This window comes from Mobula birostris, chromosome 10, assembly GCF_030028105.1.
Source record: "Mobula birostris isolate sMobBir1 chromosome 10, sMobBir1.hap1, whole genome shotgun sequence".
Lineage (NCBI taxonomy): Eukaryota > Metazoa > Chordata > Chondrichthyes > Myliobatiformes > Myliobatidae > Mobula > Mobula birostris.
The window spans coordinates 41,942,728-41,970,446 of record NC_092379.1 but is presented as its reverse complement, the minus strand read 5'-3'; the positions used below and the strand labels follow the sequence as shown (position 1 = coordinate 41,970,446).

Genomic DNA, 27,719 nt, shown 5'->3' with positions numbered 1-27,719 from the left:
AAGGTTATCCCTCTGAACTGAGGCGGGTCGGTGCTCAGGCCTCACTGTGGGAAGTCGGGAAAAATTTTCAAATGTTGCACGTTCAAAAATGTCTAGGGTGTGGTTATATGTCTTGGTTTACTGTTGAGAAGGGATTGCTTACTGTTTGGTTAGAAAAGGAGAGTGTTTTCTTTTCTACTAGAGAAAAATGCAAACTGAATTGGTAAAAATAATTTCCTATAATGTTAATGGGATTTTGAATCCAATTAAAAGAAATAAGATTATGTCTAAGTTGAAAAAAGAGAGGGCACAATTAGCTTTCCTCCAGGAAACACATATTAGCCAATCTGAACATGGAAAATTAAAAAGAATGGGCTTTAAGCATGTATTTTATTTATCATATAAATTGAATCACAAAAGAGGGGTAGCTACTTTAATATCAAGTACTCTTAATTATGAACATATTTCAGAGACTAGAGACAAAGAAGGACGGTTCGTAAAAATCACAGGAAGAATAGAAGGTACAGAAATAACATTGCTGAATGTTTATGCTCCTCCAGGTTGTGAATGGTCATTTTATAGACACACTTTTGACCTAATGGTCAGTTCTCAAGGGGTAGTAATTTGTGGAGGGGATTTTAATATTAGATTAAATCCTATATTAGATCCTTCAAGAACAGTTACTCAGAATAAACCTCTGACTCGGAAAGTGAATTCATTGATGGAGGAGTTGGGAATTATAGATGTCTGGAGGGAATTACACCCTACTAGTAAAGATTATACATATTACTCTTTCCCTCATTCAGCCTATTCAAGGATAGACTATTTCTTTATCTTTAATACAGATAGACTCAGGATAAAAAACTGTAATATTGCAACAATTGATCTGTCGGATCATAGCCCAGTCTCTATGTCTCTAATCCTGGAAAGGAAAATGAGGAAAACACTATGGAGGCTAAACTCACATATACTCAATAACCCGAAAGTAATGGAGAGATTAAGGGGAGAAATCAAAGAATATCTAGACCTTAATGACACGGGAGAAACATCACCAGTGATCTTATGGGATACATTGAAAGCTGTACTGAGGGGGAAAATTATTTCCATTACCACTCACATGAAAAAAATCAATGCACAAAAATTAGCAGACCATCAAGGAAAATTAAAACAACTTCAAGTTGTAGATAGCAACAAAAGTAATTCAAATCGAAAACAGGAAATTAGGAAATTGCAAAGTGAAATTGACGATATTTATACGTTGGAAACTCAAAGAAACTTTCTTTACCTGAGACAAAAGAATTATGAAGTAGGAGGTAAATCAGCTAGATTATTAGCATATAAATTACGAAAACAACAAGCAGACAATACAATTCATAAAATAAAGAATCCAAAGACAAAGCTTGTGGAGAGTACAATAGGGAAAATTCAAGAGAGTTTTGAAACATACTATCGAGAGCTGTACTCCCAACCCCGGGCCCCCAATGAGCCCTATATAGACAGTGTATTGAATTTTTTAGATCTACCTAAACTTACAGATTTACAAAATGAAAGTTTATTAGAACCAGTAACTGTCAAAGGACTGAACGTGGCCATCTCTAGGTTAAAGGCTGGAAAGTCCCCGGGTTCTGATGGGTTTACCTCAGAGTGGTACAAGTCCCTGAAGACACAGTTAGCCCCATTACTACTTAACACCTTTAATTGGATCTTGCAGAGAGGAGAAACTCCACCTTCCTGGAGAGAAGTGATTATTTCAGTTATTCCTCAAGAGGGTAAAGATAAACTAGAATGTGGCAATTATCGGCCAATTAGTGTTCTTAACTTAGATTACAAACTATTTACATCTATATTAGCACGCAGATTGGAAAAGCTTTTACCTGGCCTAATCCACTTAGACCAGACTGAATTTATTCAACAAAGACAAACACAGGACAACATAAGGAGAACTCTGCACATATTAGAACAGGTTAATAAGAACGAGACAGAGACAATGGTAGTAGGATTGGACGCTGAGAAAGCTTTTGATTCGGTTAGTTGGGCATTCCTACACAGAGTGCTAGGAAGATTCGGCTTTCAAGAAAAGTTTATTAAAGTAATTCAGACTCTATATGACAGCTCTACAGCCCGAATTAAGATAAATGGGGACCTCTCTGACTCCTTCATCTTAGAGAGAAGCACTAGACAGGGATGCCCAATTTCTCCTCTCCTTTTTGCGCTATATATTGAACCGCTTGCCCAACTAATAAGACAGAGCGAAATCGTAAAAGGTATCAAGGTGGCAGGGATTGAACAGAAAGTGGCGTTATTCGCAGATGATGTTTTGGTCTATCTGAGTGAACCAGAAAAATCATTTATAGGATTGTTTACACTGTTGGATAACTTTGGGAAAATATCAGGTTATAAAATAAATGTAAAGAAAATGCAGGTTATGTCCCTAAATTATACACCATCCAAAAAATTGCAGGATACATATGATCTTAAGTGGGAAGCTAAATCATTAAAATATTTAGGAATAACCCTGCCGAAGGATCTTTCAACACAGTCACAGGGAAATTATGGGCCATTAATCTCAGAGATAAAAGCAGATATGCATAGATGGAATCTTATCCCCTTTTTAAGTTTAAATTCAAGGATAAATACTATAAAAATGAATATTCTTCCTCGGTTATTGTATCTTTTCCGTACTTTACCGGTGGAGGTGGATAATAATCAATTCAGGGAATGGGACAAATGGATTTCCCGCTTCATTTGGCAAGGAAAGAAACCTAGAGTTCGATATAACACCTTACAGTTAGGGAAGGAAGGAGGAGGTATGGTTCTTCCTTGCCTGAGAAATTATTTTTATGATAACCCCTCTGTTATATTGGTGTAATAGGGAATATAAGGCTAGATGGAAGGAAATAGAATTTGGATTAGTTGACAGTTTTCCTCTTCAGGCCTCAATAGCTGACAAAGGATTGATGGCCCAGTTGGAAAAATTTAAAAACGCTTGGATAGATCTTACATTAAAAGTATGGCAGAAGGTGGTTAACTCACGTGGAATTAATAACATGTTAAAACTCTTTAGATGGTGTGCATATGATACCGAATTCCTTCCCAACAGAGGAGATAAAAGATTTGAGCTATGGATAAAGAAAGGTCTTACAACCTACCTCTCGTTTATAGATAAAAGAGTATTGCAAAGTTTCCAAATCCTGCAGGACAAACATGGCCTAGAACATAATGACTTTTTTAGGTACCTTCAAGTACGAAACTATGTTAACCAGAGTTGTAGATATACAGACCTATCAACAGTAGAATTAGAATTTTTCAAGATTCTGAATTCGGCTTGCAGTTCAATACCTAGTAAATCAGTTTCTCGATTATATAATGCACTCTCCCATGCTAAAAATGTAAATACACTGTATATTAAAGAGAAGTGGGAGAAAGAAGCGGGGTTGGTACTTTCAGAGGAGGCTTGGGAGAAAATCTGCAGCTTTCAATGGTCCTCGACTAATTCTTTGACTTGGAGGGAACATTGTTGGAAAAACATTATAAGATACTTCAAGACCCCATATCAGGAAAAATATAAAGATACAAATGTGATGTGTTGGAGAAGGTGCGGCTCCAAGGAGGCAAATCATTTTCATATTTTTTGGGATTGCCCTAAATTAAGTCTATTTTGGGAAGGTATTCATAGAACATTAGTTAAGGTGCTTAGGTCCCAGATACCTCTGAACTTTGAGACGCTCTATTTGGGGCATGTATTGTTTCTTGAACAGAAGGAAGATATAAAGTTGCTGCAGGCCCTCTTAGCGGCAAGTAAGAAATCAATCACTAGAGAATGGCTAAATCCAATACCACCTACATTAGAAGATTGGTACGAAATTATCTTGGAAATATTTAAAATGGAAAAGTTGACTTACTCCCTGAGAACTCAAAAAGAAAAATTTTATCAAATCTGGAATAAGTGGATTGAATATATAACCCCAATGCGAGCAGACTTTAGATGACTCTCCTAATGATTTATACTGCTCTTCTCATCAACACAGTAATATTGCTAACGTAAGCACCCCTAGTCTAAATGTTTGTTTTTTTTTTTGTTTTCTTTTGGAAAATAGAGAATTAACACAAGTAAAGGGAAAGATTTGGGAAAGGGATAAAAAAATGAAAAAATTAAGTAAATAAGTACATAGGGATTGGATAATTATGTCTGCGGGCAGGAGCAAGCATGAACAAATTAGGATATAAACACCTACAATGGTTGATATATAGGCTTATATACAACATTTTGGACCAGTGGAAATGGTCCAGAGGGGTTATATGGAAACTATTATTACCATTTTTCTTAACAACTAATTCCATTACTTAGCCTAATAGGTTAGATTTACCACAGTACATAATTATCTATTTAAATGTTTATTTTCCTTTTATATCATCTCAATGCGTACTTAAGAATGTATAAATAATTGTAGTTTTATACATATAAAAAATGGAAAAGGTTATATGTGTGAAAAAAGTACATGATATTTGTGAATTCCTTATCCAAATAAAAATAAAATTTAAAAAAAAAGAAACCTATTGAATGTTGAAAGGCATAGGCAGATTAGATGTGAAGAGGATGTTTCCTATGGTGGGGGATTCCAGCACCAGAGGGCACAGCCTTAGAATAGAAGGACGTTCATTTAGAATGGAGATGAAGAGAATTTCTTTATCCAGAGGGTTGTGAATCTGTGGAATTAACTGTGCAGATGGAGGGCTGTGGAGGCCAGGTCATTGGGTATACTGAAGGCAGAGGTGACAGATTGTTCATTACTCAGGGTGTGAAAGGTTACCGGGAGAAGGCAGGAGATTGGGGTTGAGAGGGAAAGTGGATCAGCCATGATGAAATGGTGACAGACTCGATGAGCTGAACGGCCCATTCTGCTCCTATCTCATATGGTCTTATACAATAGAACTGACGAAAAACAACACACAGACACGGCCAAATAACCCGTACAAAAGAAGACAAACTGCACAAATACATAAAGACAGACAGAAGCATTGAGGACATGAGTTGTAGAGCCCTTGAAAGTTAGTCCATAGGTTGTGGAACCAGTTCAGTGTTGAACTGAGTGAAGTTATCCACACTGGTTCAGGAGCCTGATGGTTGTAGGGTGATAACTGTTCCAGAAACTTACGGTGACAGATCTATGGCTCTTGTGCCTTCTTCCTGATGAGAAGAGAGCATGGTCTGGATGGTGGGTATCCCTGATGATAGTTGCTGCTTTCTTATGGCAGCGCTCATTGTAGACATGCTCAATGGTGGGAAGGGCTTTTCCTGACCTTGTCTTGTAAACTTTGCGAACTAGACTCGTTAGGAGATGCTTCTGTAACCACACCAACCTCCCACTCCCCGCCCCCACAGACAGAGTAGTCAGCTTTTGGCTGGGGTTGGGAACGTAACAGCAAGATCCCACCCGAGTCGATTACTTCCATACAACAGTGAATTAGGCAAGAATTAACCTCTTATAAAAGTAGGATCGTACTTTCAGAGAATTAACTGTATGTCTTCAAGATAAGTCAATGTGTCACTTACTAAATTCTTTTCGGTCGGTTCGGAATACTTTTTAGTGGCAAAGCAGACCAGACCCTCATTGTAGAGGTATATCCGCAGAGGGTCACAGGAAGTAACCAAGACGTAGAGCCTGAGGTTGAACTTGAAACCATCCAAAGTGAAGGGCTGCACAAGTAGAGGAAGAGTTAACACACTGTGAGGTTCAAAGGTTTCACTTATTGTCAAAGTATGTATGCAGTGTACAACTCTGAGATTCATCTTCTCCAGATAGCCACGAAACAAAGAAAAAAACATGGAGGTCATTGAAAGAGAAACATCAAACACATGCACCCACCCCCCCATAGAAAAAAGAACAGCAACACAATCATCAACCCCCACAAATCCCCCACCCCCTGCACAAAACACAGAACATCAACCCCCAAATCCCCCCACCCTCTGCCCACTCAAATAAAAAACAGGAAAGAATGGGGAAAAACCCAGAATATAAAATCCATTGTCAAAAGAGAAAGAGACACTGTAGAGGCCTACCCTCTGGCCACCTGAGCCACCACACAGCGATAGGCTGCCACAGGCTCCTTCCCTGGAGGCAGAGGGATCCCATCAGTGATCAGAACGCAGGCATCCGGTTGCCATCCGCATTGGTAACTAATTTTTGAAATGTGTGTCTGCATTCCAGATGAAGGGTCTTGGGCTGAAATGTCGACTCTTTTTTCCTTTGCATAGATGCTGCCTGACCTGCTAACTTCCCCCAGCATTTTGGACCTGCAAAAACTCTTGTGTCTACCTGCATCTGGTTCTTTCCTTCAGACTTACCCCTACTCCAGCCCTCGACGCAGAAACCCTCAAAATTCCCTCTGATCAATCCCACTCAGACCACCAAATAGTCAACGAGACTTGGAAGAGCAAATCTGCAGAGAGATAGCAGGCAACTGCAGGAAACATAAAGTTGTGGTGGTAGAGGATTTTAATTTTCCATATATTGATTGGGACTCCCATACTGTTAGGGGTCTAGATGGTTTAGAGTTTGTAAAATGTGTTCAGGAAAGTTTTCTAAATCAATATATAGAGGGGCCAACTAGAGGGGATGCAATATTGGATCTCCTGTTAGGAAATGAGTTAGGACAAGTGACAGAAGTCTGTGTAGGGGAGCACTTTGGTTCCAGTGATCATAACACCATTAGTTTCAATTTGATCATGGACAAGGATAGATCTGGTCCTAGGGTTGAGGTTCTGAACTGGAAGAAGGCCAAATTTGAAGAAATGAGAAAGGATCTGAAAAGCACGGACTGGGACAGGTTGTTCTCTGGTAAAGATGTGATCGGTAGGTGGGAAGCCTTCAAAGGAGAAATTTTGAGTGTGCAGAATTTGTATGTTCCTGTCAGGATTAAAGGGAAAGTGAATAGGAATAAGGAACCTTGGTTCTCAAGGGATATTGCAACTCTGATAAAGAAGAAGAGGGAGTTGTATGAAATGTATAGGAAACAGGGAGTAAATCAGGTGCTTGAGGAGTATAAGAAGTGCAAGAAAATACTTAAGAAAGTAATCAGGAGGGCTAAAAGAAGACATGAGGTTGCCTTGGCAGTCAAAGTGAAGGATAATCCAAAGAGCTTTTACAGGTATATTAAGAGCAAAAGGATTGTAAGGGATAAAATTGGTCCTCTTGAAGATCAGCGTGGTCGGCTACGTGCGGAGCCAAAGGAAATGGGGGAGATCTTAAATAGGTTTTTTGCATCTGTATTTACTAAGGAAACTCGCATAAAGTCTATGGAATTAAGGGAATCAAGTAGTGAGATCATGGAAACTGTACAGATTGAAAGTAAGGAGGTGCTTGTTGTCTTGAGGAAAATTGAAGTGGATAAATCCCCGGGACCTGACAGGGTGTTCCCTCGGACCTTGAAGGAGACTAGTGTTGAAATTGCGGGGGCCCTGGCAGAAATATTTAAAATGTCGCTGTCTACGGGTGAGGTGCCGGAGAATTGGAGAGTGGCTCATGTTGTTCCGTTGTTTAAAAAAGGATCGAAAAGTAATCCAGGAAATTATCGGCCGGTAAGTTTAACGTAGGTAGTAGGTAGGTTATTGGAGGGAGTACTAAGAGACAGAATCTACAAGCATTTGGATAGACAAGGACTTATTAGGGAGAGTCAACATGGCTTTGTGTGTGGTAGGTCATGTTTGACCAATCTGTTGGAGTTTTTCGAGGGGCTTACCAGGAGAGTGGATGAAGGGAAACATAGAAACATAGAAAATAGGTACAGGAGTAGGCCATTCGGCCCTTCGAGCCTGCACCGCCATTTATTATGATCATGGCTGATCATCCAACTCAGAACCCCGCCCCAGCCTTCCCTCCATACCCCCTGATCCCCGTAGCCACAAGGGCCATATCTAACTCCCTCTTAAATATAGCCAATGTACTGGCCTCAACTGCTTCCTGTGGCAGAGAATTCCACAGATTCACCACTCTCTGTGTGAAGAAGTTTTTCCTAATCTCGGTCCTAAAAGGCTTCCCCTTTATCCTCAAACTGTGACCCCTTGTTCTGGACTTCCCCAACATCGGGAACAATCTTCCTGCATCTAGCCTGTCCAATCCCTTTAGGATTTTATACGTTTCAATCAGATCCCCCCTCAATCTTCTAAATTCCAACGAGTATAAGCCCAGTTCATGCAGTCTTTCTTCATATGAAAGTCCTGCCATCCCAGGAATCAATCTGGTGAACCTTCTTTGTACTCCCTCTATGGCAAGGATGTCTTTCCTCAGATTAGGGGACCAAAACTGCACACAATACTCCAGGTGTGGTCTCACCAAGGCCTTGTACAACTGCAGTAGTACCTCCCTGCTCCTGTACTCGAATCCTCTAGCTATAAATGCCAGCATACCATTCGCCTTTTTCACCGCCTGCTGTACCTGCATGCCCTCTTTCAATGACTGGTGTATAATGACACCCAGGTCTCGTTGCACCTCCCCTTTTCCTAATCGGCCACCACTCAGATAATAATCTGTTTTCCTATTTTTGCCACCAAGGTGGATAACTTCACATTTATCCACACTAAATTGCATCTGCCATGAATTTGCCCACTCACCCAACCTATCCAAGTCACCCTGCATTCTCTTAGCATCCTCCTCACAGCTAACACTGCCACCCAGCTTCGTGTCATCCGCAAACTTGGAGATGCTGCATTTAATTCCCTCATCCAAGTCATTAATATATATTGTAAACAACTGGGGTCCCAGCACTGAGCCTTGTGGTACCCCACTAGTCACCGCCTGCCATTCTGAAAAGGTCCCGTTTATTCCCACTCTTTGCTTCCTGTCTGCTAACCAATTCTCCATCCACATCAATACCTTACCCCCAATACCGTGTGCTTTAAGTTTGCACACTAATCTCCTGTGTGGGACCTTGTCAAAAGCATTTTGAAAATCCAAATATACCACATCCACTGGTTCTCCCCTATCCACTCTACTAGTTACATCCTCAAAAAATTCTATGAGATTCGTCAGACATGATTTTCCTTTCACAAATCCATGCTGACTTTGTCCGATGATTTCACCGCTTTCCAAATGTGCTGTTATCACATCTTTGATAACTGACTCCAGCAGTTTCCCCACCACCGACGTTAGGCTAACCAGTTTATAATTCCCCGGTTTCTCTCTCCCTCCTTTTTTAAAAAGTGGGGTTACATTAGCCACCCTCCAATCCTCAGGAACTAGTCCAGAATCTAACGAGTTTTGAAACATTATCACTAATGCATCCACTATTTCTTGGGCTACTTCCTGAAGCACTCTGGGATGCAGACCATCTGGCCCTGGGGATTTATCTGCCTTCAATCCCTTCAATTTACCTAACACCACTTCCCTACTAACAAGCATTTCGCTCAGTTCCTCCATCTCACTGGACCCTCTGTCCCCTACTATTTCTGGAAGATTATTTATGTCCTCTTTAGTGAAGACAGAACCAAAGTAATTATTCAATTGGTCTGCCATGTCCTTGCTCCCCATAATCAATTCACCTGTTTCTGTCTGTAGGGGACCTACATTTGTCTTTACCAGTCTTTTCCTTTTAACATACCTATAAAAGCTTTTACAGTCAGTTTTTATGTTCCCTGCCAGCTTTCTCTCATAATCTTTTTTCCCCTTCCTAATTAAGCCCTTTGTCCTCCTCTGCTGAACTCTGAATTTCTCCCAGTCCTCAGGTGAGCCATTTTTTCTGGCTAATTTGTATGCTTCTTCTTTGGAATTGATACTATCCCTAATTTCTCTTGTCAGCCACGGGTGCACTACCTTCCTTGATTTATTCTTTTGCCAAACTGGGATGAACAATTGTTGTAGTTCATCCATGCAACCTTTAAATGCTTGCCATTGCATATCCACCGTCAATCCTTTAAGTGCACTTAAGGCAGTGGATATTGGCTACATGGAGTTCAGTAAGGCCTTTGACAAGGTCCCGCATGGGAGGTTAGTTAGGAAAATTCAGTCACTAGGTATACATGGAGAGGTGGTAAATTAGATTAGACATTGGCTCAATGGAAGAAGCCAAAGAGTGGTAGTAGAGAATTGCTTCTCCGAGTGGAGGCCTGTGACTAGTGGTGTGCCACAGGGATCAGTGCTGGGTCCATTGTTATTTGCCATCTTTATCAAAGATCTGGATGATAATGTGGTAAATTGGATCAGCAAATTTGCTGATGATACAAAGACTGGAGGTGTAGTAGACAGTGAGGAAGGTTTTCAGAGCCTGCAAAGGGACTTGGACCAGCTGGAAAAATGGGCTGAGAAATGGCAGAGTGAGTTTAATACAGACAAGTGTGAGGTATTGCACGTTGGAAGGACAAACCAACGTAGAACATACAGGGTTAATGGTAAGGCACTGAGGAGTGCAGTGGAACAGAGGGATCTGGGAATACAGATACAAAATTCCCTAAAAGTGGCGTCACAGGTAGATAGAGTCGTAAAGAGAGCTTTTGGTACATTGGCCTTTATTAATCAAAGCATTGAGCATAAGAGCTGAAATGTTATGATGAGGTTGTATAAGGCATTGGTGAGGCCGAATCTGGAGTGTTGTGTTCAGTTTTGATCACCAAATTACAGGAAGGATATAAATAAGGTTCAAAGAGTGCAGAGAAGGTTTACAAGGATGTTGCCAGGACTTGAGAAACTCAGTTACAGAGCAAGATTGAATAGGTTAGGACTTTATTCCCTGGAGCGTAGAAGAATGAAGGGAGATTTGACGGAGGTATATAAAATTATGATGGGTATAGATAAAGTGAATGCAAGCAGGCTTTTTCCACTGAGGCAAGGGGAGAAAGAAACCAGAGGACATGGGTTAAGGGTGAGGGGGGAAAAGTTTCAAGGGAACATTAGGGGGGGCTTCTTCACACAGAGAGTGGTGGGAGTATGGAATGTGCTGCCAGATGAGCTGGTAAATGCGGGTTCTTTTTTAACATTTAAGAATAAATTGGACAGATACGTGGATGGGAGGTGTATGGAGGGATATGGTCCGTGTGCAGGTCAGTGGGACTAGGCAGAAAATGGTTCGGCACAGCCAAGAAGGGCCAAAAGGCCTGTTTCTGTGCTGTAGTTTTCTATGGTTTTCCAATGCATAATCAGTTTAGCATGTGAAGTTGGCTCAACAATCAGAAAAGGGATTTGCTAATGGAAATTCCTGCCCACCCTATCCCTCAAGTCCTTATTCCATTCGTGAATTATGCCCCCCACTATCCCACTCAACCCACACATCTTCAAATCCCCCGATTTCCTTCTTACCCAAATTTCCACCATTCCCACCAGCCTATCATTCACAGTGACCGAATGCTGTGGATACCCGGTCCAAACACAAAATTACCACCAGGGCAGTAATAAAATTTCCATTATCTTGGTTGAGTAACGGGGTGGGATAGGTCTCCACCAAAGGAGATGTAAGGTCTGCAGGTCACCCTTGGGCAAGGTGTATCACCTGCTTAGCTCCTGGATCAGGGTCACGTGAAGCCGTGGAAGCAGGGGGTGGATGGTCGTATGAGCAGCCGGTGCAGTTCACAAGTCCTGGTTATGCGATCGCTGGTGTCAGGCAGACAATCTCTGAAGAGTATTGATAATGGCTGGGGGTCACCCACCCCTACCCAGAACAGGGCGATGGCAAACCACTTCGGTGGAAAAATTGGCCAAGAACTATCATGGTCATGGAAGGACTGCAATGTTCCGACAAGAACTGTCCTTCGTTATTCAAATAACAAGCCACGGGTAACAAAGGACATTAAGGACATCCTGAACGCTAAAAAGAGGGTGTTTAGAGATGGATATAGTGAGGAGCTCAGGGCAATACAGAGGGACCTGAAAGCCAGGATCAGGGAGGCTAAAGACAGGTATAGGAGGAAGCTTGAGTGGAAGCTCCAGCAGAACAACATGAGAGAGGTCTGGAGTGGGATGAGGACCATCACTGGGTTCCGGCAAACTAGCAACAGAGGAGCTGAAGGCAGTGTGGACAGGGCCAATGAACTTAACCTGTTCTTTAACAGATTTGACATTGTGGCCCCTGCCCATCCTCCACATGAGTCACTTGTTGTCGGCCCGCAACCAACACATATTCCACTCTCCCCTCCTACCCCTCCTCACAGCCGCCCACCCTGCTCTCATGACGATACCCTTTCCCCACACGAAACCACCACAGTGGGCTTCACAGCTGCACAGGTGAGAAGACAGCTGAAACGTCTCAACCCAAGCAAGGCTGCAGGACCGGATGGTGTCAGTACCAGGGTGCTCAAAGCCTGTGCCCCTCAGCTATATGGAGTACTTCGCCACGTCTTCAACCTGAGCCTGAGGCTCCGGAGGGTTCCTGTGCTGTGGAAGACATCCTGCCTCGTCCCTGTGCTGAAGACGTCGCACCCCAGCGGCCTCAATGACTACAGACCGGTGGCATTGACCTCCCACATCATGAAGACCCTGGAGAGACTTGTTCTGGAGCTGCTCCGGCCTATGGTCAGGCCACACTTAGATCCCCTCCAGTTCGCCTACCAGCCCCGACTAGGAGATGAGGATGCCATCGTCTACCTGCTGAACCATGTCTACGCCCACCTGGACAAGCCAGCGAGCACTGTGAGGGTCATGCTTTTTGACTTCTCCAGTGCGTTCAACACCATCCGCCCTGCTCTGCTGGGGGAGGAGCTGACAGCGATGCAGGTGGATGCTTTCCTGGTGTCATGGATTCTTGCCTACCTGACTGGCAGACCACAGTACGTGTGCTTGCAACACTGTGTGTCCGACAGAGTGATCAGCAGCACTGGAGCTCCACAGAGGACTGTCTTGTCTCCCTTTCTCTTCACCATTTACACCTTGGACTTCAACTACTGCACAGAGTCTTGTCATCTTCAAAAGTTTTCTGATGACTCTGCCATAGTTGGATGCATCAGCAAGGGAGATGAGGCTGAGTACAGGGCTACAGTAGGAAACTGTGTCACATGGTGTGAGCAGAATTACCTGCAGCTTACTGTGAAAAAGATTAAGGAGCTGGTGGTAGACCTGAGGAGAGCTGAGCTCGATTGGTGAGACCAGGTGAGGAGAAAGGTGGGTGGGGACGGGGCAGGAGATGAAGTAAGAAGCTGGGAGGTGATAGGTGGAAGAAGCAAGGGGCTGAAGAAGGAGGAATCTGATAGGAGGGGACAGTGGACTGTGGGAGAAAGGGAAGGAGGAGGAGAAGAGAAGGGGCAAGAGGGAAACCAGAATGCAGATAAAGAGTTAACGTTCTAGGCAGAGAGTCATGAGTGCAGTAAAGTACCTTCGGAATGTAGATCTGGCAGATCACGTCCTTCCCGGACTGCGTATCTCTGATGTCCTGGGTCAAAAAGATGTCACGCCAGTCATATTCAGGATTTGGCTTGCAGATAAGGGGTAGGCCATTTAGAACGGAGTTGACGAAAAACTTTTTCACCCAGAGAGTTGTGGATCTGTGGACTGCTCTGCCTCAGAAGGCAGTGGAGGCCAATTCTCTGGATGCTTTCAAGAAAGAGTTAGATAGAGCTCTTAATGATATCGGAGTCAAGGGATATGGGGAGAAGGCAGGAATGGGGTACTGATTGTGGATGATCAGCCATGATCACAGTGAATGGCGGTGCTGGCTCGAAGGGCCGAATAGCCTACTCCTGCACCTATTGTCCATTGTCTATAACCCAAACTTGTCCAACCTTTATAAACTTTCCTCATCCTCCAGATAAAATAACCCAATTGCAGAGGAGAAGATGATGGCACGACACAGCGCGCTGCGGCCACTCCGGTGATGAATATCTGTTATCTGTCAAGTGGGGCGCCGTGCACAATTCTGATTTGATGGAGGCAGACGTGAGAGCACGGAGGAACATCTGGTGAAACTTCTGAAATGCCCGTTTCGCTGCCTCTGCTACTGTGTGATCTGAAATCTCCGGAGGGGTAGGCCCCAAATCCTCGGCATTGCTCGTTACTTGGCGGCCGGGGCGGGGTCGAAGCACTCAGCAGAGATGGTGCTCGGTGTCGGAGGGCTGGTCAGAGGCTCAAAGTTTTCGGACGGACTCAGAGTCGGCTGTGGTCGGGTGCTTCCAGGATGCTGCATCGGCAAGTTTGCAACACTGGAGGCTCATGGTAGGGAGAGTCTCTCCCTTCTACTGTCTGCGTGAGATGTTGGGGCTATTGGGACTTTGAGACTTTTTTTTAAACCATGCCCATGGTCTGCTCTTTATCAAATTACGGTATTCCTTTGCACTATTGTAGCTATGTGTTATAATTATGTGGTTTGTGTCCCTTTTAGTCTTGGTCTGTCCTGTGTTTCTGTGATATTATGCTGGAGGCACATTGAATCATTTCTTAATGCATGCATTTCTAAATGACAATAAACATGGACTCAGTGTCCTCATAATCTAATCTCTTAATCTAATCTTGTCCAATGTTTATAAACTTCCATCGGCTTCCTGCACTCCCAAGAAAAAAATCCCAATCTTGTCCAACCTCAATGTAGAGACAAAGGAGATTTATACTCTCTCAGTCAGGCAGCATCCTGGCCAACCTTTTCTGCATCCTCTCTCAAGTGAGTCTCAGACCAAAGGGCACAGCCTCAAAATAGAGAGACGTCCATTTTCAACGGATACGAGAAAGAATTTCTCAGCTAGTCTTGTAGAGATTCCCATTCTGTGGTCGACGGATCCCTTGGTTAACGGTAGGGTTCAATGGCATAAAACAGGTTGGTAACTCCCGAGCTACCGCTAGAGTGGTGAATCAGCGGAGTTTGTTGCCACAGACAGCTGTGGAGGCCAAGTCCCTGTCTATGGTCTAGTTACCCGTCCTCAAAATCCAACCAAGTGTCCCCACGCCTGTGTAACTCGATGAGCCAAATGGCCTAATTCTGCACCTGTGTCTTATGGTCCTGCAGTCTTAGCCTCCGTATCCTTCCTGCAATAGGGTGACCAGACTGCAACAATACTCCAAATGGAGGCTGACTGAAGCTTTATACAGCTGTGAAATGTTGTCTTTACTCGGGTACTGAGTGTACAACCAAGAAGGCAAAGACTTCTCTACACCCTCTTGACCACCCTACCTATCTGCATGGTCATTTACAGGGAGTTAAGAACTTGGACCCTTAGCTTTCCTTTCTACATCAAAGATCCATTCCCTCCGTACCTTGTTCAGCTCTCCTTCACTCACTGCTTTTAGTCAGGAGACATGGCTGAATTATATTTGCTGCTGATTGCAGAGACTTATTTTAAATTTACTCTCTTTTGTTGCTGTCAATTTAACTGGAGGCCACTAGTCCCACCATGCCATCTCTTTGCCCAACAAGTCCCACCGCGCCATCCCTTTGCCTAACAAGTCCCACCACGCCATCTCTTTGCCCAACAAGTCCCACCGCGCCATCTCTTTGCCCAACAAGTCCCACCGTGCCATCCCTTTGCCTAACAAGTCCCACCACGCCATCTCTTTGCCCAACAAGTCCCACCGCGCCATCTCTTTGCCCAACAAGTCCCACCGCGCCATCCCTTTGCCTAACAAGTCCCACCTTGCCACCTCTTTGCCCAACAAGTCCCACCTTGCCACCTCTTTTCCTAACAAGTCCCACCGCGCCATCCCTTTGCCCAACAAGTCCCACCACGCCATCCCTTTGCCTAACAAGTCCCACCACACCATCTCTTTGCCTCACAAGTCCCACCGCACCATCTCTTTGCCTCACAAGTCCCACCGCGCCACCTCTTTTCCTAATTTGTTGACTATTGAATGAGAACTTGCCTTTGACACCATAATTTTTTTAAGCAGGTGAGAGATGCAGTCATTATAACCATCACAGAAAACACAGAAACATAGAAAATAGGTGCAGCAGTAGGCCATTCGGCCCGTCGAGCCTGCACCACCATTCAGTATGATCATGGCTGATCATCCACCTCAGAACCCTGTACCAGCCTTCTCTCCATACCCCCTGATCCCTTTAGCCACAAGGGCCATATCTAACTCCCTCTTAAATATAGCCAATGAACTGGCCTCAACTGTTTCCTGTAGCAGAGAATTCCACAGATTCACCACTCTGTGTGAAGAAGTTTTTCCTAATCTCGGTCCTAAAAGGCTTCCCCTTTATCCTCAAACTGTGACCCCTCGTTCTGGACTTCCCCAACATTGGGAACAATCTTCCTGCATCTAGCCTGTCCAATCCCTTTAGGATTTTATACGTTTCAATCAGATCCCCCCTCAATCTTCTAAATTCCAACGAGTATAAGCGTAGTTCATCCAGTCTTTCTTCATATGAAAGTCCTGCCATCCCAGGAATCAATCTGGTGAACCTTCTTTGTACTCCCTCTATAGCAAGGATGTCTTTCCTCAGATTAGGGGACCAAAACTGCACACAATACTCCAGGTGTGGTCTCACCAAGGCCTTGTACAACTGCAGTAGTACCTCCCTGCTCCGGTATTCGAATCCTCTTGCTATAAATGCCAGCATACCATTCGCCTTTTTCACCGCCTGCTGTACCTGCATGCCCACTTTCAATGACTGGTGTATAATGACACCCAGGTCTCGTTGCACCTCCCCTTTTCCTAATCGGCCACCATTCAGATAATAATCTGTTTTCTGTTTTTAACCATCAAAGTGGATAACTTCACATTTATCCACATTAAATTGCATCTGCCATGAATTTGTCCACTCACCTAACCTATCCAAGTCACCCTTCATCCTCTTAGCATCCTCCTCACAGCTAACACTGCCGCCCAGCTTCGTGTCATCCGCAAACTTGGAGGTGGATCATGTGGGTACTTTTGCCTTTGGGCAATGATGGGGGATTGGTCAGCTATATCTTATACGCTGCATCCACATCACTGGAGAGCTGTATGATACAGATGTGAGAGGGGAGGGGAGGCGGCAGTGGAGGGAGGAGTGGGAGAGAGGACTCAGAGAGGGGAGTGGGAGGGGTGTTGGGGGGAGTGAAAGAGGGGATTGGGAGGTGTGTGTTGGAGGGCATGCATGGGGGATTGGGAGCAGGGGAGTGCAAGAGCAGAGTGGCAGGGGAGTGGGAGGAGTATTGGAAGAGGGGAGTGGGGATGAGTGGGAAGAGGAAGCAACAGAGGAAGTGACAGGGAGAGTGGGAGGGGGCGATGGTGGGGACATGGAAGGAGAGACTGGTAATGGTCATTTAATATCTCTTTCCATTAGGTGTTAACTTAATGGACCCTTGCAACTTGAGTGTATGTTCAACAAAGATTGCTAAGATGAAATATGTTGAGGTTTTTTTTTTAAACGTATCTCATCTTCAGACCAAAGTGCATTAATGGAAGAGTTTATAGAGAGTCCATGCCAGGCAAAATCCTCCCCACCATTGAGTACACTTAACTGCCACAAGAAAACAGCATCCAACATCCACACCCATGCTCTCAGCTCATTGGACAAAGAGGTCCAAGCAGACTGGGGTCCCACACCATCAGGTTCAGGAACAGTAATTACCCCTAAACCATCAGCATGGATACCTTCACTCACCTCCACCCTCAACTCATTCTACAACTCTATGGACTCTTTTTCAAGAACTCTGCAACTTGGCACAATCCGTCTTCTTTTGCGCATTGGTTGTTTGTCAGTCTTTGTTATTTATAGTCTTTCACAAATTCTATCCTACTTGCAAGAAAACAAATTTCAAGGTCATATCATATATGTACCTTGATAATAAATTTACTTTGAACTTTAATCTTTGATGTAATAGAGATGGGAAAGTGGTGCTAAGTGTCATTGACGCAGTTCAAAGTACATTTATTATCAAAGTAGGTATACGACATCCAATCCTGAGAATCGTCTCCTTACAGGCAGCCACAGAACAATGAAACATAAAAGAACCCATTAAAAAAGTGAAGACTGCCAGACACCCAATGGGCAGAAACAAAATTAAATCGTGCCAACAATAAAAGTAAGCAAATAACTTTCAGAACTGAAGCTGACAGAAGTGAATGCACTGACATGAAGCCAGTCGTCACTGCAGCCAGTCCAGGAGCCTGTTCGTTGCAGGCCACGGCCTCAGTTCAGCGCACTGCTCAGTAAACCTTGCCAAGCAGTGAGCTGAATACCAGCCCATTCATCACCTCCTGACCTTTTCAATCTGGCCCGGCACTTAAATCGTCCAAATCTCAGGTCGTTCCTCGCTCTTGTGACCCGGGCTCTGCCGGTTCGATGCACTCTCGGCTCTGTGCCTGAGACCACATATCACTGCATGTTTCGATGTACTGTACATGTGACAAGTAAGGCTAATCTTTAATCTTTTCATAACTTATACACACACACACACACACACTTTATGGTTCAGAGAGACCATACAGATTTTGGTTCACAACGTTGTCGCTGCTTCTACCGTTTGCATGATTTGTGCTTTTTCCCTTTCTCCGCGCATCAGGTGTTGGCCTTTAGTTTTAATTGGGTTCTTTTGGATTTCTTCCTTTGCAACTGCTGACAAGCAAGGAGATCTCAGGGTTGCATAATTTACATATTCTTTGATAATAAATGTACTTTGAAAGTTTGAAACACACACACGCATGAACAGAGCCCCACTCCATTTCGAGGTGGTCTTTAAACTTACTCAGATGGTAAACGCCAGCTTTTTGGGAAGATGTTGTAATCTTCTGGGTATTGCCTTAGCATGCGATTTAAGTTCATGACCAGCAAATCCTTCATACAGATTCCGTTCATCCCAAGAAAGTAATTCATTTTCTGTGTGAGGAAAAGAAGTATCAATCCATGCAGACGGTATACCAGTATGACGTGGCACACGTTCAGTGACCATTTTACTAGGTGCTCCTGCTCCTTAATATAAAATATCTCATCAGCCAACCATATGGCAGAAACTCAATGCATAAAAACATGCAGACATGGTCAAGAAGTTCAGTCATTGTTCAGACCAAACATCAGAATAGAGGGGGAAGAATTTGTGATCTAAGTGACTTTGACCGTGGAATGATTGCCGGTGACAGACGGGGCAGTTTGAGTATGTCAGAAACTGCTGACCTCCTGCAGTTTTCATGCACATACCAAGAATCAGTGAAAAGCTTGTCTTGCCTACTGTTCACACAGATCAGTACAATGAGGCAGAACAGGGTAAAATAATCAAAGTACAGAATAAAGTGTAAAAGCTGCCCAGAAAATGCAGCACAGGTAAATGACAAAATGCAAGATCATAATCAGGTAGAGTACTGTGCAAAAGTCTTAGGAGCACATCTAAAGATCAAGGGTGCACAGTACTGTAGTGATTTTATGTACTGCTGCCACAAAAAAAAAATCTAATTTCATGACATGTGTGAGTGATGATAAATCTGATTTTGATACGGGTGTCTATTGCGGACTGAGTGGGAAGTGGGGCAGGGAGAGGGGAATGAATCATGGTTGGGAAAAGGGAAAGGGAGGGGGAGGCACCAGAGAGACATTCTGTAATGATTAATAAACCAATTTTTGGAATCAAGTGACCTTGCCTGGTGTCTCAGGGCTGGGTGTGTCTGCACCCCCCCACCCCGGCACTCCTTCTCTGCCACCTGTCCCACACGCCTCCTGGGGTGCTCCACCCTCGCCATTCCCAAAATCCTTTGTTCCCACCGGAGTTACAAACTCGCTCTCTGCTCCACGATGACAAATACAGTACTGTGTGCAAAAGTCTTAGGCACATCATAGCCATTATGTCGTATGACGTGGGCAATCATGGTCTCCTGACCGTGATTGTTCTCAGCAAATGTTATCTACAGAAGTGGTCTGCCATCGCCTTCTTCTGGGTATTGTCTTTACAAGATGGTAGGGATGGATTCTCAATATTCCTGGATTTCAGCGCTTTAAAAGGGATAGAGAGGGGGGAAAGGGGAGGAGGGGTGGCAGTACTGGTCAGCGATACTACTACAGCTACAGAAAGGGTGTGTAACGTAGCAGGATCCTCTTTTGAGTCAGTATGGGTGGAAGTCAGGAACAGGAAGGGAGTAGTTACTCTATTGGGAGTATTCTATAGGCACTCTGGTATCAGCAGAAATACCGAGAAGCAGATTGGGAGGCAGATTTTGGAAATGTGCAAAAATAACAGGGTTGTTGTCATGGGTGACTTTAACTTCCCTAATATTGATTGGCACCTGATTAGTTCCAATGGTTTAGACGGGGCAGAGTTTGTTAAGTATGTCCAGCATGGATTCCTGTCACAATATGTTGACAGGCCGACTAGGGGGAATGCCATACTAGATCTAGTATGAGGTAACGAACCAGGTCAGGTCACAGATCTCTCAGTGGGTGAGCATCTGGAGGACAGTGACCACCGCTCCCTGGCCTTTGACATTATCATGGAAAAGGATAGAATCAGAGAGGACAGGAAACATTTTAATTGGGGAAGGGCAAATTATGAGGCTATAAGGCTAGAACTTGCGGGTGTGAATTGGGATGATGATTTTGCAGGGAAATGTATTATGGACATGTGGTCGATGTTTAGGGATCTCTTGCTGGATGTTAGGGATAAATTTGTCCAGGTGAGGAAGATAAAGAATGATCAGCTGAAGGAACCATGGGTGACAAGTGAGGTGGAAAACCTAGTCAGGTGGAAGAAGGCAGCATACATGGTCTAGGAAGCAAGGATCAGATGGGTCTATTGAGGAATATAGGGTAGCAAGAAAGGAGCTTAAGAAGGGGCTGAGGAGAGCAAGAAGGGAGCATGAGAAGGCTTTGGCGAGTAGGGTAAAGGAAAACCCAGGCATTCTTCAATTATGTGAAGAACGAAATGATGACAGGAATGAAGGTAAGACCGATTAGAGATAAAGGTGGGAAGATGTGCCTGGAGGTTGTGGAAATGAGCGAGGTCCTCAATGAATACTTCTCTTCGGTATTCACCAATGAGAGGGAACTTGATGAAGGTGGGGACAATATGAGTTGCCTCACAGGTAGATAGGGTAGTTAAGAAAGCTTATGGGGTGTTAGCTTTCATAAGTCGAGGGACAGAGTTTAAGAGTTGCGAGGTAATGATGCAGCTCTATAAAACTGGTTAGGCCACACTTGGGAGTACCATGTCCAGTTCTGGTCGCCTCACTTTAGGAAGGATGTGGAAGCATTGGAAAGGGTACAGAGGAGATTTAACAGGATGGGGCCTGGTTTAGAGAGTATGGATTATAATCAGAGATTAAGGGAGATAGGGCTTTACGCTTTGGAGAGAAGGAGGATGACAGGACACATGATAGAGGTATACAAAGTATTAAGAGGAATAGATAGAGTGGACAGCCAGCGCCTCTTCCCCAGGGCACCACTGCTCAGTACAGGAGGACATGGTTTTAAGGTAAGGGGTGTGAAGTTCAAGGGGGATATTAGAGGAAGGTTTTTTATTCAGAGGGTGGTTGGTGCGTGGAATGCACTGCTTGAATCAGTAGTGAAGGCAGATACACTGGTGAAATTTAAGAGACTGCTAGACAGGTATATGGAGGAATTTAAGGTAGTGGGGTTACATGGGAGGAAGGGTTTAAGGGTTGGCACAACATTGTGGGCCGAAGGGCCTGTACTGTGCTGTACTATTCTATGTTCTATGGTTAATCCCCACTCCCCCGCCCACCAAACCATTGTCAATACTCTTCGGAGATTGTTTGCCTGGCGTCAGTGGTTATATCACCAGGACTTTTGATCTGCACTGGCTGCTCATACGACCATCCACCAGCTGCCCCCATGGCTTCACGTGACCCTGATCAGTGGTGGGGGGGGGGGGGTCTAACCAGGTGCTACACCTTGCCCAAGGCTGACATGCAGGCTAGTGGAGGGAAGGAATGCCTTGTAACTACAGCATCAACATCATGAAATTTAAAAGCTGAGTGGAGTTTCACAATGGTGCAGTTTCTGGGGGCGGGGGCGGAATGGGAGCTTCTCATTGGCTCTTCCGTGGGTCAATTACCTGGTACCGCTTTAGTGACATGGCTTTATCCCGTGACACGAAATTGTCCGACCACAGCAATGTCCATTGCTCATCTTCGCCGACCTCTTTCAACCCAAAGAGTGCGGCTGCACGGCAAACTGCGAAAGAAATAATGCCAGTTCAGTATGTGATTGTAGACTGGAGACCAATAGATTGCCGCCGTCGCAGGAGGAAGGAAGGAAGGTGGGGGACTGGAGAATGGAGAAACACCGAAGCAACAAATGCAGGAATGAGGAGGGTCTTCATAAACACGAGAGGCTCTGCAGAAGCTGGAAACCCAGACAACACATGCAAACTGTCGGAGGAACACAGCAGGTCAGGCAGCATCTAAGGTATTGAATACACAGTCGATGTTTCAAGCCGAAAACCCTTTTCAGTCCTCATGTAGGGTGCAGGTGAATCCGAGAGATTCTTACTCTCCAGACACTATTTTTCAGATTTCCTGCAAACTGCAAACTCACATTTCAAGAACAGTTTACAACTCAAGTTCCCTGCTTTTCTTTAATACACAACTTGCATTCTTCTGCACATTGGTTGTTTGGCAATCTGTGTTTACGTGGAGTTTTTATTGTAAATTCCATTGTAGAAAGCACGGCAGCGCCTCTACTTCCTTGAGAGCCTGTGGAGATTCAGCGTGACCTCTAAAACTTTGACAAACTTCTATAGATGTGTGGTGGAGAGTATATTGACAGGCTGCAGCACAGCCTGGTAGGGAAACACCAATGCCCTTGAACGGAAAATCCTACAAGAAGTAGTGGATGCTGCCCACTCCATCACAGGTAAAGCACATCTACATGAAACATTGTCACAGGAAATTAGCATCCATCATCCAACTCCCTCCCTCATTGCTGCCAACCGGAAGGAGGTACAGAAGCCTCAGGACCCACATCACCAGGTTCAGGAACAGTTATTACCCCTCAACCATCAGGAAGGAGGTACAGGAGCCTCATGACTCACACCACCAGGTTCAGGAACAGTTATTACCCCTCAACCATCAGGAAGGAGGTACAGGAGCCTCAGGACTCACACCACCAGGTTCAGGAACAGTTATTACCCCTCAACCATCAGGAAGGAGGTACAGGAGCCTCAGGACTCACACCACCAGGTTCAGGAACAGTTATTACCCCTCAACCATCAGGAAGGAGGTACAGAAGCCTCAGGACCCACATCACCAGGTTCAGGAACAGTTATTACCCCTCAACCATCAGGAAGGAGGTACAGAAGCCTCAGGACCCACATCACCAGGTTCAGGAACAGTTATTACCCCTCAACCATCAGGAAGGTGATACAGGCTCTTGAACCAAAGGGGTTACCTTCACTCAACTTCACTTGCTCCATCACTGAAATGTTCCCACAACTTGCGGACTCACTTTCAAGGACTCTTCATCTCATGTTCTCGATATTTATTGCTTATTTATTGCTTATTGTTTCTTTCTTTCTGGATTTACACAGCTCTTGCCTTTTGCACTCTGGCTGACCCCCAAGTTATCGCGGTCTTTCATTGATTCTGTTAAGGTTTTTATTCCATAGATTTATTGAAAATGAATCTCAGGGTTGTAGATGGAAACGCATACCTACTTTGATAATAAATTTTACTTTGACTTTGTTGACACCATGATTGATTAACTAATCACCTACTTAATGTGAACATTTTGAATAGAGTCAGGCAGATTGACAGAATCGCATAATTACAATGGTAGCACGTCCCAACTAGCAGAACCCTTTCTGTTACAGGGTTGACGCATGGCACCCTGAATATTCAACTAAACAGAGATTTAAGTGATGAAACAGATCTGTCCTGAACTGGGCCTTAACAGGCAGGGATATATCTTTCACAAGGTGCCGATACCGATCTGATGCCTTCCCCCTGTGTAGTTTCAGCTGGGCAGAGTCAGAATGTCCCACACACAATGGTCGGTTTCACAAATCACAAAGTATTAGTGAGTCCTAATGAAGGGTCTCGGACTGAAACTGACTTTACTTTCTGCAATGAAGGTCCTCTGTCTCTGACGATCTTCAGGACTCCCTTCATCACGTCGTGGCTTCTCTCCGTTTTCACTACTGTCAGCCATGCAAGCCCCGGCTGGAGACTCAGGAGTATCGTCAGCACTCAGACGTAGAAGGAATCTTCACTACTGTTTCCGTAACAATTCTGAGCTGAAGCCCCAAATCCGGAGGACTGCTGGACCACTCTTAGTTTGACCTCTACCCTTTGACCTGTTCGGCATGGGCGATCCTACCAAGAGTCAAAGCACAAAGCCCCGACCCCAGCCAGCATAGCTCTCTGGGTCATTGAGGCATGCAAGCCTTCAAACCACAACAAGGCTGTGGACCTCTTGGAGGTCAGCCCGTAATGTTGGCTCTTTATCCAGCTCTCTAATCTCCTGAGTTGCTCCATTTTGCTTGTGTTACTCTGGATTTCCAGCATTTGTCAGTTGGAAATTAAGCTGCTTCATCATTATGTGCCGTGTCATATGACGTCACCATTATGCACCGTTTCGTGTGATGTGGGCAATCAGGGTCTTTCCATGACCATGATTGTTCTTGGCAAAATTTTCTACAGAAGTGGTTTGTCACTGCCGCCTTCTGGCCAGTGTCTTTACAAGATGTGTGACCCCCAGCCATTTTCAATACTCTTCAGAGATTGTCTGCCTGGCATCAGTGGTGGCATAACCTGGACTTGTGATCTGCACCGGCTGCTCATACAACCATCCACCACCTGCTCCCTTAGCTTCACATAACCCAGATTGGGGGGCTAGGCAGGTGGCAGGTACTACACCTTGCCCAAGGGTGACCTGCAGGCTGGCGGAGGGAAAGAGCGCTTCACACCTCCTTTGGTAGAGACGTGTCTCCACCCCGCCAGCCAAGGAGTGCACTGGATTTGTTTTTAACACAATCCTGTCGATCATATACTCCATACACAGTGCTGGATTCCAAGTGAACCGCGGGGCGGCCCGGTAGCGTAGCGGTCCACACAACGCTTTACTGTACTGGCAACCCGGGTTCAATTCCCGCCACTGCTGAATAGACTCCTGAAGCTCTTCTATCCCTGAGGTCGAATTATTGTTTTTGGAGCAAATTAACTCTCCTCACAATTAAAAACCAGAAACACACCAGAGATTAAACACAAGAGGTTCAACAGATACTATAAATTCAGAGCAGCACACACAATATATTCCATCTTGGCTCCCCCCCTACGAGTTCTCTTCTATTCACCCATCTATCACCTTCCCTGAACACCTCAATCCTCCCCCTCCTCACACACTACCAACCCCCTCCCCCACTCCAATCCCAGCTCTCATCCATGCCAGGTCTTCACAATTCCTTCCAACCTCCCTCTCTGAGGCAGACCGTTCTGTCCTCGGTAAGGGTCTCACTTTTATCTCCCCGCACACACACCTCAGTGAGTTCCGTGCCCACCATGATGCCGAGCTCTTCCTCCACCATCTCCGTCTCTGAGCCTATTTCTTAGGCAAGGATGCCCCACCCCACACCAGTGACCCCTTCTCCCATCTTTAACCCTACTCCTCTTCCTGGACACCCCACCCTGGTCTTCTGCCTGCTCTGGACCTTTTCATTGCCAACTGCCAATGGGACACCAACCGTCTCGACTTCAACATTCCTCTCATTTCCAACCTCACTCCTTCTCAACACTCCGCTCTGCACTGCCTCCGCACTAATCCTAACCTCACCATCAAACCTGCAGATTAGGGAGGTGCTGTAGTAGTCTGGCGAACTGACCTCTACCTTGCTGAGCCCCAGCGCCAGCTCTCAGACACTTCCTCTTACTTACCCCTGGAACAGGACCCCACTAAGGAGCACCAGGCCATTGTCCTCCACACCATCACCAACCATATTGACTCTGGGGATCTCCAACCCACCACCACCAACCTCATTATTCCCTCAACCTGCACCTCCCATTTCTACCTCCTACCCAAAATCCACAAACCTACTTGTCCAGGTAGACCCATCACTCGCTCTTGATCTTTTCAATGACTTCAAGTTCCCTAGCCCTGGTCGTCTCATTTTCACTACGGATGTCCAGTCCCAACACACCTCCAGTCCAGTCCCTACTCACCTCCAGCCCCCATCAGCCTTAAAGCTCTCTGCTTCTTTCTGGACACCAGACCCAACCTGTTCCCCTCCACCACCACTCTCCTCTCTCTGGCGGAACTGTTCCTCACCCTCAACAAATTCTCCTCTGGCTCATCCCACTTCCTTCAAACTAAAAGGTGAAGCCACGAGCACTCGTGGGGGTCCCAGCTATGCCTGCTTTTTCATCGGCTACGTGGAACAGTCTATGTTCCAAGCCTACACTGGTATCATGCCCCAACTCTTCCTACACTACATCAATAACTGCATTAGTGCTGCTTCCTGCACCAGTGCTGAACTCGTCCACTTCATCAACTTTGCCTACAACTTCCACGCTGCCCTCAAATTTACCTGGTCCATTTCCAACACTTCCCTTCTCTTCCTTGACCTCTCTGTCTCTATCTCTGCAGTAAGTTTATCTACTGATATCTTTTATAAACCTACTCATTTTCACAGCTACCTGAACTATACCTCTTCCCAGCCTGTCACTTATAAAAATGACATCCCCTTCTCTCAGTTCCTCTGGCTCTGCCGTATCAGCTCTCAGAATGAGGCTTTTCATTCCAGAATGAAGGAGATGTCCTCCTTCTTCAACGAAAGGAGCTTCCCTTCCTCCAACATCAAAGCTGCCCTCACCTCTCTTCCATTTCACGAATATTTGCTCTCACCCCATCCTCATGCCACCCCTGCAGGGAGAGATTTCCTCTTGTCCTCACCTACCACCTGACTAGCCTCCGCGTCCAGCACATAATTCTCTGCAACTTCCGCCATCTCCAACGGGATCCCACCACCAAGCACACCTTTCCCTTCTCCCCACTTTCCACTTTCAGCAGGGATCGAATCCTACATGACTCTCTTGTCCATTTGTCCCTCCCCACTGATCTCCCTTCTGGCACTTACCCTTGCAAGCAGAACAAGTGCCACACTTGCCCCCACACTCTCCATCACTACCATTCAGGGCCCAAACAGTCCTTCCAGGTGAAGCGACACTTCACCTGTGAGTCTGTTGGGGTCGACTACCTGTTGCTCTGGGTGTGGCCTCCTGTATATCGGTGAGACCCAATGTGGACTGGGAGACCGCTTCGCCGAGCAATAAACACTCTGTCTGCCTGAAAAAGTGGAATCTCCTGGTGGCTACCAATTTCAATTCTATTTCCCATTTCCATTCAGACATGTCAGTCACGGCCTCCTCTACTGCCACGATGAGGCCACACTCAGGTTGGAGGAGCAACACCTTATATTCCGTCTGGGTAGCCTCCAACCTGATAGAATGAACATTGATTTCTCGAACTTCTGCGAATTTCCCACCCCCCCCACCACCCTTCCCCTTCACCGTTTCCCATCCCCATTTCTCTCTCTCACCTCATCTCCTTACCTCCCTCAGATACTCCTCTCACTTCCCTTTCTTCTATGGCCTTCTGTCCTCTCCTATCAGATTCCCCCTTCTCCAGCCCTTTATCTCTTTCACCAATCGACCTCCCAGCTCTTTACTTCACCCCCACCCCTTCTATCACCTATCACCTGCCACCTTGTACTTCTTCTTCTCCTCCCCTCACCTCTGACTTCTCATCTCATTTCCAGTCCTGATGAAGGCCCTCGGCCCGAAACGTCGACTGTTTTAGTTGTTCCTCTCCGCGGCTCATGGCACATTGGGCAGTAACCTTGCCGTTTCTTTCACATCTGTCTGTTTTTTACCAGGCCGAGTCGCCAGCTTGACGCTCAACCCAGCACGGAT

General features: G+C 45.3%; 1 protein-coding gene across 1 annotated transcript in view; it reads right to left on the bottom strand.

The window, feature by feature from the left end:
• LOC140203623 (tubulin polyglutamylase ttll6-like) overlaps positions 1-15,584 on the bottom strand; it is a 43,593-nt gene extending 28,009 nt beyond the window's left edge. The window contains exons 1-3 of the mRNA XM_072269671.1: positions 15,552-15,584; positions 13,273-13,371; positions 5,534-5,677 (exon numbers count right to left, since the gene is read on the bottom strand). Coding sequence (XP_072125772.1) covers positions 5,534-5,677; positions 13,273-13,371; positions 15,552-15,584 — 276 coding nt within the window. The remainder of the gene's footprint in view (positions 1-5,533; positions 5,678-13,272; positions 13,372-15,551) is intronic.
• Positions 15,585-27,719: the final 12,135 nt, after the last annotated feature.